Below are 17,904 nucleotides of genomic sequence, written 5' to 3'. Positions count from 1 at the left end.
GAATAGGTTGAGCCGTAACTGCTAGGCCAGTTCAGTTCCACCTTAAGGATCCCACTTCTTTTCCTAACCAGAGACAATATCCCCTAAAGCCAGAGGCTAGGAAAGGGCTAGAAGCCATTATTAATAACCTGAAGATGAAGGGCTTCCTCAAGCCCTCTAACAGCCCTTGCAATACCCCAATATTAGGAGTACAAAAACCCAATGGGGAATGGAGAGTGGTTCTAGACCTCTGCCTCATTAATGAGGCCATAGTCCCAATTCATCCAGTGGTCCCTAATTCCTATATCTTGCTGACTCAAATACCTGAAGGAACGAAATGGTTCTCAGTCCTAGATTTAAAGGATGCCTTTTTCTGTATACCATTACATCCTGACTCACAATACCTATTTACCTTCAAAGATCCCTCCAGCCAAACTGCCCAGTTAACATGGATGGTGCTGCTTCAGGGATTTCGAGACAGTTCTCATTTGTTTGGACAGGCATTGTCAAAGGACCTTTCTGAGTTTTCCCATCCTCAGGTTAGGGTCTTGCAATATGTAGATGATATATTGCTCTGTACCCCAATTGAGGAAGCTTCTCAGGGAGGCACTGAAGCTCTTCTGAATTTCTTAGCCAAGAGAGGGCATAAGGTTTCAAACTCCAAGGCCCAGCTTTGCCAAACCTCAGTGAAGTACCTGGGTTTAGTGTGTCTGAAGGGACCAGAGCATTAGGGGAAGAAAGGATTCATCCCATTTCCTCCTTCTCCTCCCCCAACCCTCAGGCAACTAAGAGGATTTTGGGGAATTAGAGGATTTTGCAGACTATGGATACCTGAGTACACTGAGATAGCTCACCCTTTATATCACCTCATAAAAGAAACTTAAGTGGCTAAAGCTCATCTCCTAACCTGGGAACCTGAAGCTCAAAAGGCATTTAGCCAGCTAAATCAAGCCTTACGTAAGGCACCTGCCCTCAGCCTTCCCATAGGGAGGGTCTTCAATCTTTATGTATCAGAAAGCAGGGGAATGGCCCTGGGAGTTTTAATGCAAGCCTAAGGACCAGCTCAATAGCCAGTGGACTACCTGAGTAAGGAATTTGATTTCGTGGCTAAAGGATGGCCAGTATGCCTCTGAGCAGTTGCTGCTGTGGCCCTACTGGTACCAGATGCCACCAAATCAACCCTGGGAAATGACTTAACTATTTATACCCACACATAATGTAGCAGGATTGCTGTCTTCTAGGGGAAGCCTTTGGCTAACAGACAGATGGCTCTTTAAATATCAAGCTCTGCTGTTAGAAGGGTCTACAATCCAACTGAAAACTTATCCTCACCTAAACCCGACCACTTTCCTCCCCGAGGAAACTGGGGAACCTGAACATTACTGTGAGCAAGTTGTGGTACAGACCTATGCAGCCAGGGAGGATCTCAGGGACACTCCCCTACAAAATCCAGGCTGGACCCTTTTCATGGATGGAAGTTCCTTTGTAGAGCAAGGAGTCTGTAAGGCAGGATATGCAGTCGTCACTCTGAATGGTGTTATTAAAGTGCATCCCTCTCTTCAGGCACAAGCACTCAACTAGCTGAACTAATAGCTCTTATAAGAGCACTTGAATTAAGGAAGGGAACAGTAGCTAATATTTACACTGCCTCTAAGAATGCTTTCTTAGTTCTCCATGCTTATGCTGCCATTTGGAAGGAAAAACACTTTCTTACTGCTAATGGATCTCCTATAAAATACCATCAGGAAATTAACAGATTATTATCATCAGTTTTCCTTCCACAAGGGGTAGCAGCAATGCATTGTGAGGGACATCAGAAGGGAACAGATGAAGTAGCTAAAGGAAACATGTTAGCTGATCAGACAGCCAAGTCAGTGGCAAGGAAGCCTCAGGGTACAACACACTTGAAGCCCCTTGAATCTGGGAAGGCTCCATAAGAGAAATTAAGCCTCAGTACTCCCCTGCAGAGATAGAATGGGCCACCTCTCGAAGGTACACTTTCCAGCCCTCAGGACGGTTGAAGTCAGAGGATGGCAAACTCCCCTTGCCAACCTTCAGCCAATGGAAAGCCCTTAAAGTCCTTCACCAAGCTTTTCACTTGGGAAAGGATATAACTGATCAGTGTGCCCAGAGATTGTTTTCAGGAGAGAGCTTATTAAAAACAGTCAAATAGGTTGTTAATGCTTGTGAAGTCTGTCTTAAAAATAATCCCCTCAACAGGCAGCTCCTTCCTCCTCAAACCCAAAGGATGGGAAGCTATCAAGGGGAAGACTGGCAGATAGACTTCACTCATATACCAAAGATGAAGGGCATCCAATACCTCCTAGTATGGGTAGATACTTGCACTAACTGGGTAGAGGCATTTCCATGCCATACAGAAAAGGCCTCTGAGGTAATAAAAGTGTGAGTTAACAAAATAACTCCTCACTCTGGTGTGCCTAAGTACCTCAAAAGTGACAATGGCCCCTCATTTAAGGCAGCCATCACACAGGGGTTCTCAAAGGCACTGGGCATACGGTATCATCTCCATTGTGCTTGGAGACCCCAGTCCTCAGAAAAGGTAGAGATGACCAATGATGTTATCAAGACACGTCAGAAAACTGTCTCAAGAAACTAACCTTCCTTGGGTCACTCTTCTTCCCATGACTTTACTGTGGGTAGGAAATACCCCTTCAAAGTTAGGTCTGAGCCCTTTTGAAATGCTGTATGGATGGCCTTTCCTTACCAGTGATTTCTTATTAGACTGGGAGACCTCTGAATTGGTTAAGGATGTAAACTCTCCAGCTCATTTTCTTTTTTCTTTTTTTTTTTTTTTTTGAGACGGAGTCTTGCTCTGTCACCCAGGCTGGAGTGCAGTGGCGCGACCTCAGCTAACTGCAAGCTCTGCCTCCCGGGTTCACGCCACTCTCCTGCCTCAGCCTCCTGAGTAGCTGGGACTACAGGCACCCGCCACCACGCCTGGCTAATTTTTTTTGTATTTTTAGTACAGACGGGGTTTCACCGTGTTAGCCAGGATGTTCTCCATCTCCTGACCTTGTGATCCGCTCGCCTCGGCCTCCCAAAGTGCTGGGATTATAGGCGTGAGCCACCACGCCCGGCCTCTAGCTCACTTTCAACAGCAGTGAACACAACTAGCAAAAGCCCAGCCCTCAAAAACAGGAGCACTTCTATTTAACCCAGAGGATTTGGTCTTGGCGAAAGCTCTCCCTTCTCTCTCTCCTCCCCCACGCCCAAGCTGGGAAGGGCCCTATTCTGTTCTTCTTATATTTATATTTATTTTTATTTTTATTTGAGACAGTTTCTCTTTTGTTGCCCAGGCTGGAGAGCAGTGGCGCGATCTTGGCTCACCGCAACCTCTGCCTCCCGGGTTCAAGTGATTCTCCTGACTCGGTCTCTCGAGTAGCTGGGATTACAGGCATGTACCACCACGCCTGGCTAATTTTGTATTTTTAGTAGAAACAGGGTTTCTCCATGTTGATCAGCTGGTCTCAAACTCCTGACCTCAGCTGATCCACCTGCCTCAGCCTCCCAAAGTGCTGGGATTACAGGCGTGAGCCACGGCGCCCAGCCTCTACACTGTTCTTCTTTTAACCCCCTCAGCAGTACAAGTTACAGGTATCGACTCCCGGATACATCACACTCAAGTCAAAGCCTGTAAAGCTAAGAGGGCAACCCCTGACAGCTCAGAGGAACGTCCTGGATATAAATGTGAAGAAATAGAAGATGTTAAGCTGAAAATCATAACAGATAAGTAAATGAGTGAGGGCTTCTCTTCCTACTCAGTCACACCCCTACCTTACCATATACCTTCAGTCATTTCTACTTTTCCTCTTGAGATTTGCCATCAAATATTAAAACTTCTTTTTGACATGTACTTTCAGAGAGATTTTGATTATCCAGGGGATTACATTTGTAACTTCACAGACCCCCAGAGGGAAATTCTGTATCTTGGTGAGCAAAATTTTAGATGGAAATTATCTACTATACCTCCCTTGCGGGAATTGTTATACTCACTCTATTTGCAGTAGGACTGTATACTGTCACACCTCCAGAATGGAATATTGGATGAAGAATCTCAACCACTGAAGTATTTTGCTTAATTATTATCCTTATAGCAGGAATAATAGTTACTGACGACAGGTAAGCATGAAGGTTTTGCTATCACTGAGTCAGCTAGGACTTTTTCTTTTTCTTTTTTACTATTTTTTTCTGAGATGGAGTATCGCTGTGTCGCCAGGCTGGAGTGCAGTGACACACAATCTTGGCTCACTGCAACCTCCACCTCCAGGGTTCAAGCAATTCTCCTGCCTCAGCCTCCCGAATAGCTGGGACTACAGGCATGCCCCACCACGCCTGGCTAATTTTTGTATTTTTAGTAGAGATGAGGTTTCACCATGTTGGCCAGGATGGTCTAGATTTCTTGACCTCGTGATCTGGCCGCCTCGCTCTCCCAAAGTGCTGGGATTACAGGCATGAGCCACTGTGCCCAGCCTACCTGTGCACTTTTAAATGAAACATGCTGCTTCTGGATCAGCATCTCTAGTCAAGTAGAAGAGAACCTACAGGTGCTTAAAGACCAAATTAGAATCATTGACAGAGTTAAGAGAAAACGTGGATTCCAGTCTTCTTTATGGAATTGATTAGTTCCTTTTTTAAGTCCCCTCTTGCTTGTGTGTTTTGTACTAATATTTGGAGACCTTGTATACGCAATACAGTAACTTGAATTATTTCCTCTCACCTAGAAGCTATTAAACTCCAAATGGCACTGCAGATGGAACCTCGCATGGACATGCCATTCTTCCGAGGACCCTTAGGTCGACTCCAGGAGGAGCTCTAGCTGCTGTCCCACACTCAACGCCCCTCTCTTCAGCAGGAAGTAGCCAGAAAGAGTCATCGCCCAACACCCCCTAACAGCAGTTAGGGTTACCACTCTGAGAGGGGAAATATGATACAGGAGCTAGAAATAAATTATTTGGCAGACAGTGAGGGTGAATAAGTCCTCAGCAAGGCTTCCCTTTTAAGAAAAAGCAGCCCCCAAATCATTTCTTTTCTAACAAAGAGCAGCCTGAAAAATTGAGCTGCAAACATAGGTAAGCAAGTTGGAAGCTTGCATGGGGGGATGCCGGCACCTGTGCGGATAGAAAAAAGCTACTGGGGGCCAGGCATGTTCAACATGGAGGCTCCATCTTCCCTTGTGTCACCGCGTGTACAGTTAAAAAGCAGGCAACATGGCATTGGCCAGGTAGAGAATCCATCTGAATAATAAAAGATTAGGGTGGGGCGGCCAGCTTCTTTGTGCACTATGCAAACGGCACACCTAGTCCTAACCAGTTCTTTGAATGCTATGCCAATGGCACATCTTGTCCAACCAATCTTTTGTTCTCTATGTAAATTAGATACCACCTCCTCAAGCTCATCTATAAAACCTCCTGCACTTCACTGCAGACCAGAAGACCTGCTTGGGACCTCCTGTCTCTTCAGGAGAGAGCTTTTCTCTTTCTTTCACCTATTAAACCTCCATTTTTAACCTCACTCCTTGTGTGTCTCTGTCCTTGATTTTCCTTGGCATGGGACAAGGAACCTTGGGTTTTACCCCAGATGAACGATGCCACTTCACCACTATGTTGCCCAGGCTGGTCTCCAACTTCTGGGCTCAAGCAATGCTCCCGCCTCGGCTTCCTTAAGTGTTGGGATTATAGGCGTAAACCGCTGTTCCCAGTCTGAAAACTTTTCTTCAGAGATAACAGGCTTTGTCAGTGGTCCACTTGAACAGTACACTAAATTCATAAGGTTTGGGGATCCAAAGGAACTGTCCATTATCCTCAGCCACCAGCAAAAAGAATAGGCCCTTTGGTAAATTATTTTTGTGCCCTTTGGTAAATTATTTTTGTAAGTGCTTAATCCTCAATTACTTGTTGCTGGGCCTTGTAATCACCAGGAATCATTCCATGCTTTGTGTCCTTAATGCCAGCATTCACGATTTAAAACTTAGCTTTCTAGCACTTGCTTCATTGTTTCAACCACTTTTTCCCTGGGACTTTCAAATTCTTTGACTCTTGTGTTAGTTCAAGTCTACAGAAAAGTAGATGTCAAGGACTACATGTGAAAGAGGTTTATTAGAGAAGGGAACAGAAGGCAGGACAAATCTTCAGACTGATTGCAGGTCCGACTAAGGAAGGAGAGAGGGAAGGAAGGAGGGTTGGGTAGGACTGAACTGTAGCAAAATTCAGCCAGGCCACAGGGAGTCTTTGAGCCAAAATTGCCTGTTGGTTGTCTGTATGTCAACAGAATGGGCCTGCGTTAGTGTCTCCATCATGCTGAGTTGCTAGCTCAGGGCACCATGCAGGAAGTAGAGCCTTTGCATAAGTGAGGTGGTGGATTCAGAGGGGCAGTAGCTGGGGACATCTGTCAATGATGCTTCTCAAAACTGGAGATTTGGCAACACCTCCACTGTTCTTAGGCTGTATCTATCCCCTATGAAAGATGCGGAACGTCAGATTAGCTTCTCACTCTACAATTAATGCAGATCATTCAAATGCAGGCAAAGGCATTCCCTTAACACATGTCTTTTATTAATCTAATCATCCACGGTCCCCATTACTTTAGTCCCACTGTTGAAAATCATACAATAGTAGAGAATACTGAAGCCACTGTTAAAAGGCCCTCCATAGTATCCCTTCTTAACTCCCTGATTGTCCACAGCAGTTACTACGACTCTTCGTCCTTCTCAGCTCCTCTTCTATTCTGTCTGAAGTAACACTGCTTGCGTTTGCTGAGAGAATATGGCAACTGTAGGTCATTAATTTATCTAAAAAGAACATGTGTAGCCAATTTCTTTCATCTAAGCTAAGAGCAAAATGTGCTTTACCAGTCTTAAGACCCCATCCCTTTTCCTACAACCACGTTGATCCCTCTGAGCTGTATTTAAAACACTCCTCAGCTGACTTCATTCTTACACTGTAGTTACTTTTTTTTTTTTTGAGACAGTCTCACTCTGTTACCCAGGCTGGAGTGCAGTGGCACGATCACTGCTCATTGCAACTTCCGCCTCCTGGCTTCAAGCGACCCTCCTGCCTCAACCTTCCAAGTAGCTGAGATTACAGGCATGCACCACCATGCCTGGGTAATTTTTTGTATTTTTGGTAAAGATGGGGTTTCACCGTGTTGGACAGGCTGGTCTCAAACTTCTGACCTCAGGTGATCTGCCCGCCTCAGCCTCCCAAAGTGCTGGGGTTACAGGTGTGAGCCACCATGCCTGGCCCACCCTAGGAACTTTTTTGTTTAAGTGATGGGTCTTGCTTTGTCACCCAGGCTGCAACGCAGGGGGTTCTTCACAGGTACAATAAATACCTCACTGCAGCCTCGAACTCTTGGGCTGAAGTGATCCTCTCACCTCAGCCTCCCAAGTTGCTGGGACTACAGGCACCTGCCACCATGCCCAGCTGTTTTATAAAATATTTCTAGAAATGGGGGTTTCACCATGTTGCCCCCAGGTTAGACCCATGGGCTCAGATGTCCTCCCTCCTCCACCTCCTGAGTAGCTGGGACTACAGGTGCACACCACCATTCCTGGCAAGAAAACATTCTTTTTTTTTTTTTTTTTTCCCCGAGACTGAGTCTTGCTCTGTCACCCAGGCTGGAGTGCAGTGGTACGATCTCGGCTCACTGCAACCTCTGCCTCCCAGGTCCAAGCGATTCTCCTGCCTCAGCCTCCAGAGTAACTGGGATTACAGGCGCCCACCACCACGCCAGGCTAATTTTTGTACTTTTAGTAGAGACGGGGTTTCACCACGTTGGCCAGGCTGGTCTCGAACTCCTGACTTCGTGATCCGCCCGCCTTGGCCTCCCAAAGTGCTGGGATTACAGGCGTGAGCCACTGTGCCCGGCCAAGAAAATATTCTTAATTCCATTTAGGTTCATATAAATTCCATTAAGGTTCATATCCAACTTCAGATGAATTTTCTTGATAGAACAAATGTGCAGGAGACTTTTCAGTAATACAGACTGAATTATTCAACAAAACTATATTGACTCTACGTGACAGAACTAAAAAGGAGTAAATTAGCGTCAGTTAATGTTTTATTAGGTATTTAGAGAACAAAAGAAACCACAAAATCTTATTTAAAATATTTTAATTTCTAAAAAGCTTAAATCATATTAAAATTTAAACAATTTCATTGTACAGTACTTGACAGTACATTTCAACAAACTGAAAGGCAAATCAGTAAATCAGTTTTGCTTACTTTCTAAGCTTAATAATGTACAGACTCTTGTTCTTCAAGAAGATGCAAAAATCAGCAACAGTACAAGTGAAATATTTAAATAGGAATCTGAAACAAAACGAATTCAATCTGATCAAATCCACAATTAATTGAAGTTTTCATTTTATTCAATTGTGAATAAAATTGCAGCCACTGTTTCATCCAATAAGCCGATGATATCAACTTAGGAGAAATGATCTGCCTGGCTTGTGCAAAACAAGAACAGTTATCTTCTGCTGAAAGGATGTGAGTTTTCAAATTTGGTTTTCATGTCATAGTTTCCAAATAAATAAACTGCTCCACCAGAAACGACAGTCTAGTTGCTACCTATCTTCCAGGGTTTCATCATATAGCCATCTATAAGCACAATTTTTGGAACACTCTATAGTTTCAAAAAGTGTTTTGAAGTCTTGAGGGTACATGTTAACTACTTTCTGATCTTCCTGTTTTCCTATTTGCATCAATATATCCCTCGCATCAAGTGGAGTCAATGAACTGCAAAAGAAATACAAAGTAAATGTACTTAATTCTTTTTCATGCATCTATCAGTTAATGGTGACAGAAATGGCTTCTAAGTTGAATTTAAAATGTCTAACTTAGGCATACAAAGTGCTATAATGGACACGGGAGAATCAGCAGGGAAGAGGATGGGAGGAGGGTGAAGGATGGGAGGAGGGTGAGGGATAAAACACTACCTACTGGGTACAATGTACACTATTTGGGTGATGGGTACACTAAAAGCCCAGACTTCAACAATCCATCCATGAAACCAAAAAATCGCTTGTATTCCTAAGGCTATTGAAATAAGAAGAAAAAAAAAATGCCTAACTTATTATATATAAGCAATCTTATTTAGTTTAAGAGCTTCCAATAACTTCATGCTTATTTCTAAAGTTTCACAGCTAACCTATAATGAAAATATTAATAGCAGGTTTAGGCTTTCACATACTCTAATCAATTTTTACACCCAATTCTAGTTTAATCACTATCCTTTAAAAAAATTATTATGCCTACCTCTTTCATCCTTTTCCTTTCTGCAAAAAATATTCTTAACTTCTTTTGGTTCATGTCAAAGTTCAGTAACTACAAACAGCAGAAGTTGCTATTTGGCAGTTTACAAAGAGGGAATCATTTTTCACATTTTGATGTAACCATCATTGGTAAATACATTATAAAGCCGCGAACTTCCTTATACAGTCATGCATTGCTTAATGATGGAGGTATGTCCTGAGAAAGGCACTGTTAGGTGATTTCATTGTTGCTTGAACATCTTCCAGAGTACTTAACCCAAACCTATGTGATACAGCCTATTACAGACTCAGGATATATGGCATAGCCTATTGGTCCAAGGACACAAACCTGCACAGCATGTTACTGTGCTGAATACTGTAGGCAACTGTAACACAATGGTAATAGAAAAGATACAGTAAAAGATACAGCATCATTATGATCTTATGGGACCACTATTGTACATTTGGTCCACCACTGACTGAAACGAGGTATAACGAATATACCTCATTATGAGGTATTATATATATAAGGTATATTATATAATATATATACAATATATAATCAATGAGGTATATTATATACCATAATATGAGGTATATAACTATGTACCAGCTTAGCAACAAACCATCGATAAGCCTCCAACAACAATAACTAAACAACTGTAAAAAAATATTTTGGGCTGGGTGTGGTGGCTCCTACCTGTTATCCCAGCACTTTGGGAGGCTAGGTGGGAGGATCATTTGAGCCCAAGAGTTCAAGACTATCTGAGCAACATAGTCACACCTCATGTCTACAAAAATCGTAAAAGTTAGCTGGGCATAATGGTGGGCATAGTAGTCCCAGCTACTCAGGGAAGAGGCTGAGGCAGGATCACTTGAGCCAAGGGGTTTGTGGTTGCAGTGAGCTATGATTGTGCCATTGTACTCCAGACTGGGCAACAGAGTGAGACTCTCTGTCTGTTCAATTCCAGTACTTTTTGATATTGAATAGAATCTTGGTAACATGTTTCTAGTCCATTGAGATTACCAGGAGCATTTTTAATATTTTGCACCATGATTTACAACATTTATTCCTTATTTCCCTATTTTCTTGATATTTTCATTCAAAACAGCCACCACAAGGTGGCAAGATGAAAAATAACAGGTTGCCTTTTACTAGTCTATTGCCTTTTACTAGTCTATTACCACTTTTTTTTTAGAGATAGAGTCTTGCTCTGTCACCCAGGCTCATCTCAAAGTCTTGTTGGCACTCTCTGGCTCCCAGTTTTTTTTTTTTTTTTTTTTTTTTAGAGACAAGGTCAACTTGCTCTGTGTCCCACACTGGAGTGCACTGGTGAGTTTATGGCTCACTACAGCCTCCAACTCTCGTCCTCCTCAAGTGATCCTCCCACCTTGGCCTCACAAACAAAAAGTGCTCGGATTACAGGCATGAACCACTGCACCCAGGCTACTGCCACTTTTAACATTTATTTTTAGATAAATATTGTCTAGTCAACAGCTCAGAGTTAAATATTAAATGATCAAATTTGTTAAAATAATTATTTTAACATTTTACCCATCCTCTGGTGAGACTTTGAATGACTATGGGCTGCTGATTACAAGGCATAATGCCAACTTACAGGGACGTATGCATCAGTCCTACATACAAATTACATGGATCTACGTACAAATCACACAGATGGCTGGGTGCGGGGGCTCATGCCTGTAACCCCAACACTACTTACAGAGATGTATGCATCATCCCTACATACGAATTACATAGATGGCCAGGCGCAGTGGCTCATGCTGGTAACCCGAGCTGTACTTACAGAAGTGTGTGCATCAGTCCTACATACAAATTACATGGATGGCCAGGCACGGTGGCTCCCGCCTGTAACCCCAGCACTACTTACAGAGGTGTGTGCATCAGCCCTACATACAAATTACACGGATGGCCAGGCACGGTGGCTCCCTCCTGTAACCCCAGCACTTGGGAGGCCAAGCCAGGTGGATTGCTTGAGGCCAGGAATTTGAGACCAGCCTGGGCAACGTGGCAAAATCTCATCTCTACAAAACTTGGCATACAATTTATAAACACAAAATATAAATATAAAATTTTTATATTTTTACAAATATAAAAATTAGCCGGGTATGGTGGTGCATGCTTGTAGTCCCAGCTACTCAGGAGGCTGAGGTGGGAGGATCACTTGAGCCTGGGAGGACAAGGCTGCAGTGAGCTGAGACTGTGCCACTGCACTTCAGCCTGGACAACAGCGAGACCCTGTCTCTAACAACAACAAAAAAATGTTTTTCACTTATATAGACATAAAGCAAGTAGTGTTCCTTACAAGATATTATTTTTACAAAGTTTTAGGGAAAAACAAAATTTGATCCAGAGCAAGGGAACCAGGGTGGTATAACTACCTATCCCTACTTTGGTGAAGAAACAGAACCACTGAAACAGGCAAGGAGAGGTAAGTGTGGGCATGCCTCCAGTAATGCTGATTTCTCTCCACCCCACTAGTGGTCGGCAGCTAGTGCTTCCTGTAAGATAAAGCTAGGCCTATACTCTCAAAAAGATTAAACGACCTGGGCATTTTTTCAAAGAAGGAAAAATAAATGAAACTCACTGAGAGATTATGGGAAAAATATATTTTCCTCAAAATGTACACCAGGGAGAACAAATTATTTTGAAGAAATATGAGGAAAAACATGGTACCTCACTCTGTCAATCAAGATATAAAAAATAGACCTCTAGCATGAAAGAATAATTTGTGCATCAAATTGCTACTTTTATACTTGCTTTTATTCTTTTCACTTACCGTAAGTGGTCTACTACAGTGGCACTGCGCCTCCCAAAACAGTGCTTTAACAAGTGAAAAAATATATTATAGTTCATAGGTGTTAAGTTCTTGGTAAATAAATTTTGACGAGGAGTCATTTGAATAAGATACAGCTTTTGTTGTAATAGGTCTAATAATTCCTGGAGAGAAGAAAAAATGAATTGCATTAGTCACAAAATATTGCCAGAGTAAGACATTGCTCACTTCTTCCTTCAAGCTATCTGCTGAAAGACACAATCACCACAGGCCCTGAGTGTCTTCACATTCTCTTTTTTTTTTCTCTGAGACGGAGTCTTGCTCTGTCGCCCAGGCTGGAGTGCAGTGGTGCGATCTCCGCTCACTGAAAGCTCCATCTCCCAGGTTCAAGTGATTCTCCTGCCTCAGCCTCCCGAGTAGCTGGGACTACAGGCGCCCGCCACCACGCCTGGCTAATTTTTGTGTTTTTAGTAGAGATGGGGTTTCACTGTGTTAGCCAGGATGGTCTCAATCTCCTGACCTCGTGATCCGCCCGCCTTGGCCTCCCCAAAGCGCTGGGATTACAGGCGTGAGCCACCGCGCCCGGCCCACATTTTCTTGTTGTGTACACCAAGAACACAAAGCCCTAATTGGTCTTTACCAATGAATTGGGCCATTTCTCAGAGTTGTTTGCAATGAGTAACCTTGAGGGAGGAGATAACGTCTCTCTCCAGGAAAAAGAGCAGGCATGATCCCAGCACTTTGGGAGGCCACGGCATGGATCACTTGAGGTCAGTTCAAGACCAGCCTGGACAACGTGGCAAAACCCCATCTCTATAAAAAATAAATTAGCTGGGTGTGGTGGTGTGTGCCTGTAGTCCCAGCTACTCGGGAGGCTGAGGTGGGAGGATGGCTTGAGCCCAGGAGGTAGAGGCTGAGAGCATGCCACTGCACTGAAGGCTGGCTGACAGACCCAGGCCTTGTCTTAAAAAAACAAAAGGGCAGGCTTGCTTAATGTTTGCTATGAAAGAGGTGGATTCATTGGGAGGCTGAGGTGGGCAGATCGCTTGAGCCAGGAGTTCAAGACTAGCCTGGACAACATGGCGAAACCCTACAAACAGTACAAAAATTGGCAGGGTATGGTGGTGCATGCCTGTAGCCCCAGCTACTTAGGAGGCTCAGATGGGAGGATGCTTGAGACTGCCGAGTGGAGTGTGCAGTGAGCCGAGATTACGCCACTGCACTCCAGGCCGGGTGACAGAGCAAGACCCTGACTTGGAAAAAAAAACAAAACAAAACCTAGATTCCCCCAGCTCTGTACTTCTCAGCTGCAAAGCAAATCCACTAAATGCAAGGCATCCAACTGAGCCATCTCACATCACTCCATGGGAAGAGAGGCATAGAACATCCTTTGTCTGATCCAGGAGTCTTAGGCCAACATCCGAGAAACAGTAACATTTATTAACATATAAGTAGGGTAAAATCAAATCCCAGACATGAGGCCGGGTTGCTCACACCTACAATCCAACACTTTGGGAGGCCGAGGCGGACGGATCGCTGGAGCCCAAGAGTTAGCGACCAGCCTGGGCAACACAGGGAGACTCCTTCTTTACAAACAAACTGGCTGGGCGTGGGATGCACATCTGTGGTCCCAGCTATTTGGGAGGATGGGGTGGGAGGATCACTTGAGTCCCGGGAGTTTGTGGCTGCAGTAAGCCGTGATCGTGCCACTGCACTCCAGCCTGGGAGAAGAGTGAGACACTGTCTTTTAAAAAAAGAAAAAAAAAAAATAGGCTGAGTGTGGCGGCTCACGCCTGTAATCCCAGCACTTTGGGAAGCCAAGGTAGGCGGATCACCTGAGGTCAGGAGTTCGAGACCAGCCTGGCCAACATGGTTGAAACCCCATCTTTACTAAAAATACAAAAATTAGCCCCGCGTGGTGGAGCATGCCTGTAATCTCAGCATTCGGGAGGGTGAGGCAGGAGAAACACTTGAACTCGGGAGGTGGAGGTTGCAATGAGCCAAGATCGTGCCATTGCACTCCAGCCTGGGTAACACAATGAGACTTTGCCTCAAAAAAATAAATAAATAAAAAAGTAAAAAAAGTAAAAAAAAAAAATCCCAAACATGGCATTAACATATATTGAGTCCTTGCTATATTCGAGATAAAACATCACCATAGGATCCAAAGGACAAAAAAAGTTATTGACTAAAATTTTTAATCGGATATTTAAAAAGTAGGTCTCAAACAAAACTTGGATAGAAATGATAGGCCCTAAAAACCTGTTAAATGTCTCAAGCTGCTTCTATAGCAATATGAGCACCTTGATATCAAAGATACATGTGAACTATCTAAAACAAATTCTGTCATAAAATATGACATTTGCTTATTTCATCTTCATCCCTAAAAGTTTATATATGTATATATACACACACACACACTTTTTTTTTTTTGAGACAGAGTCTCACTCTGTTATCCAGGCTGGAGTGCAATGGCATAGTCTCAGCTCACTGCAAACTCTGCCTCCCACCTCAGCCTCCTGAGTAGCTGGGACTACAGGCGCACGCCACTACACCCAGCTAATTTTTGTATTTTTAGTAGAGACGGGGTTTCAGTATGTTGGCCAGGCTGGTCTCAAACTCTTGACCTCGTGATCCACCCGCCTCGGCCTCCCAAAGTGCTGGGATTACAGGTGTCAGCCACCGCGCCTGGCCAAGTTTATATTTTTAAGTTGGCCAAAAAAACTTAAGCTTTTCATCTTCTTGATGAAAAACTGAGAAAGTATATTATATACAGGATTGTTCATTTGTGGAATATTGGGTAAGTCCCCAATAGTATCCAAATGTACTGTATTAGACAAAATGTATTATTCCTATTCTGTTTTTTGAGACTACATAAATATGCTGTATAAAAAGTCAAACAGAACTAAAAGCACAATGATGACTGATCACTCTAAAATCACATCATTGAAAGAAAACTGATAATTTTCTTTTTCCTTTAGTGGCAAGTGTGAGAAAAAAACATAAGCAAGTAAGCAAACAAACAGGATCTTCAGACTAAGCTGTTATGCTGAGATTAGGCCATCGTTAGCATTTAATTCTTTTTTTTTTTTTTTAAGCCCCAAACCTTAAAGACAGGCATCTAATTCTAAAGTGAAACTTCTGAATTGAGTCAAAAAATTGTTTTGTGAAACTTTAGCTACTTTATTAGAATTTCACAACTAGCCCTGAGATAAACTAAATGGAGGACTATAACATTGTCACTTTGGTTCTTACAAAGATTAAAAAACGAACAAAAATAAAGGCCTAACTCCTGGGTAAAAATCAAGAAGTACCTATCAGTGAATTCAACCATGTAATAAGAGTAGTGATATCACAATTTTTTTTTTTTTTTTGAGACAGAGTCTCACTCTGTTGTCAGGCTAGAGTGCAGTGGCACGATCTTGGCTCACTGCAACCTCTGTCTGCCAGGTTCAAGTGATTCTTCTGCTTCAGCCTCCTGAATAGCTGGAACTACAGGCATGCGCCACCACACCCGGCTAAGTTTTGTATTTTTAATAGAGGCAGGGTTTCACCATGTTGGCCAGGATGGTCCCGATCTCTTGACCTCAAATATCACAAATTTCTAATCGATTAATACGTCATAAAATTGTTTCTAATTAATCGAATTAGATAAATATTTAAGTGATTTTATTTTCCAAATTTGAAATGTGCCTTCATTTCAAAAGAGATAAGAAGAGAACTCAAATTCTGTTTTTAAGCCTATTACTATGCTAGCATCCATTGTATAACAGCTGATAAAACTCTTCCAAAATACTTTCGATTCATTAAAAGTAGTAAGATATGTTTAAAGAATGTTTCCAGATATTTTAAAATTAAAAAGTTAAATACAGACTACCAAATAGTCCTAAAAAAATAAAATAAAAAATATGTCACGTAGGGAGAAAAAGGAAAAGGTATTATTTTATTCTTACCCTACGCTTTGGGTTTTCCAGCGGCCCTTTTCGGGTGTATACAACAAATGATGACGAAGGCTCCTGGGGAAGAAAAAAAAAGCAAAACAACATCTTTTATTTCTCTTTGGTCAAAGTGCCCCAAATTATTACTTCCTTTAAAAACACCTTGCCTAAGTAAGAGAATGGTCAGTCTAACTGGATTTAAGAGAAACATGTTATAGCTAAATAATACACATCTCTCTTCTTAATTTTTTTTAAAGAGGAGGAGGATCAAAAGTCTACCCAAATACTAGTACCTCTTTTCCTTATTAAACATGACTTCGCCCTTCATGCAATTATGCAAATAAGTATTTGTTATAATTGTTACCACTAAATATTTCCATATCACAGTCAGAATCAGCAGTTTAAGGGATATTAAATTAATGCTGAGGATTTCTTTTTGCCCTACTTTAGTGGAAAAGCCTATTAATCAAACTATTTGAATATGTTAGAACATATATGGAAATACACAAATAAAGATACTAGTGTCGACCGGGTGCTATGGTTCATGCCTATAATCCCAGCACTTTGGGAGGCCAAAGTGGGAGGGTTGCTTGAGCCCGGGAGCTGGAGTTTGCAGTAAGCCAAGACTGCGCCACTGTACTCCAGCCTGGGAAACAGAGTGAGACCCTAACCAAAAACAACAATAACAAAAACCTAGTGTCAATTTTAAAATGGATCACTATTTTTCAGTATCTATCTTTTGTAATAGAATTTTGTGCATAAGGCAATTTTAAAAGATGATCTGGTCAGGCACAGTGGCTCATGCCTGTAATCCCAGCACTTTGGGAGGCTGAGGTAGGAGGACCGCTTGAGCTCAGGGGTTCGAGACCAGCCTGGGCAACATGGTGAAACTCTGTCTCTTCAACAAATACAAAAATTAGCTGGGTGTGGTGGCGTATGCCTGCAGTCCCAGCTCTTTGGGAGGCTGAGGCAGGAGGATTGCTTAAGCCTGGGAGGCGGAGGTTGCAGTGAGCCAGGATTGTGCCGGTGCACTCCAACCTGGGCTGACAGAGTGAGATCCTGTCTCAAAATAAAAAACCGACCCACCTGAAAAAGTATTCTCTATTAAAAAAACCATACATACCCATACCCATATTAAATTCCAAAATAAGAGTGGGTTAAAATAGATCTGACATAGGCTTAAAGGACTAAACAATATTGAACACAAGGTCTGAAAGGCTACTGTCAAATAACAATTTACTATTAACTACAGGGGCAATGAGAGTGGATAAAACATATAATTGTGGCCAAATTGTGAAATTCCTAGCAGTTCCAGGAATGTCACTTTAAGTGGGGGAAGAAAAGCACCATCAGCCAAGCACAATGGGTACTGCCACTTCCCACCCGCCTGGTCCAGCCTCAGCAGCTTTCCCCTCATCAAGGACAATGGAGGAAAACCTGCAAGACACTGGGAATTGACTTCAACAACTTACTCTACAGCTGTAGATACACAGTGGAGCAAGTGCTGAGAAATGTTAGGTCCAGAAAGACCTTTCCTTTCTGGAGTTTAGTAAATGGCAAAACCTAACACAGGACCTTTGAAAACAAATACTAAGGGAACAAGAAGACAAAAACATTCTGCAAGCTAAAGTCCTCAGAGGGCCCCTCTGAAGAAACTAGCTGAAAGCTACCAGGACAGAAGACTTGAGATGAAAGTCAACAGAATGAGACAAGATCAGTGGGTAAAGAAGAATTTTAGAGACACCAAGAACTATAGTACTGAGAGTACAATATACAGTGCAGGCAGAAAGCAGAATCAGTGATGTGAAGACTAAGTGTGAAGAGATTCTGGGAATGGAGAAAAATGATGAGAGCATGACAGACACCAAAGACAAGGATCAGAGATCCAACCTAAGAACCTCAAATGTTTTTGAGGGGA

The 17,904-nt window shown here is 42.7% G+C and overlaps 1 protein-coding gene across 5 annotated transcripts in view; it reads right to left on the bottom strand.

The window, feature by feature from the left end:
• Nucleotides 1–6,076: 6,076 nt before the first annotated feature.
• TFB2M (transcription factor B2, mitochondrial) overlaps nucleotides 6,077–17,904 on the bottom strand; it is a 27,963-nt gene continuing 16,135 nt past the window's right edge. For 2 of the 5 annotated variants that reach the window (XM_054477611.2, XM_063665919.1), the window contains 3 exons: nucleotides 16,002–16,064; nucleotides 12,052–12,212; nucleotides 6,077–6,453 (listed from right to left, as the gene is read on the bottom strand). In XM_054477611.2, coding sequence (XP_054333586.1) covers nucleotides 6,447–6,453; nucleotides 12,052–12,212; nucleotides 16,002–16,064 — 231 coding nt within the window. In that variant the 3' untranslated portion in view covers nucleotides 6,077–6,446. Of the gene's footprint in view, nucleotides 6,454–8,096; nucleotides 8,736–12,051; nucleotides 12,213–16,001; nucleotides 16,065–17,904 lie in introns of those variants that run through there. The other 3 variants (XM_054477596.2, XM_054477604.2, XM_054477617.2) reach the window with 2 other exon arrangements.

The sequence above is a fragment of the Pongo pygmaeus genome, chromosome 1 (genome assembly GCF_028885625.2).
Source record: "Pongo pygmaeus isolate AG05252 chromosome 1, NHGRI_mPonPyg2-v2.0_pri, whole genome shotgun sequence".
NCBI classification, from domain to species: domain Eukaryota; kingdom Metazoa; phylum Chordata; class Mammalia; order Primates; family Hominidae; genus Pongo; species Pongo pygmaeus.
The sequence above is the reverse complement of the archived record's forward strand: the minus strand, read 5'-3'. Positions and strand labels throughout refer to the sequence as shown.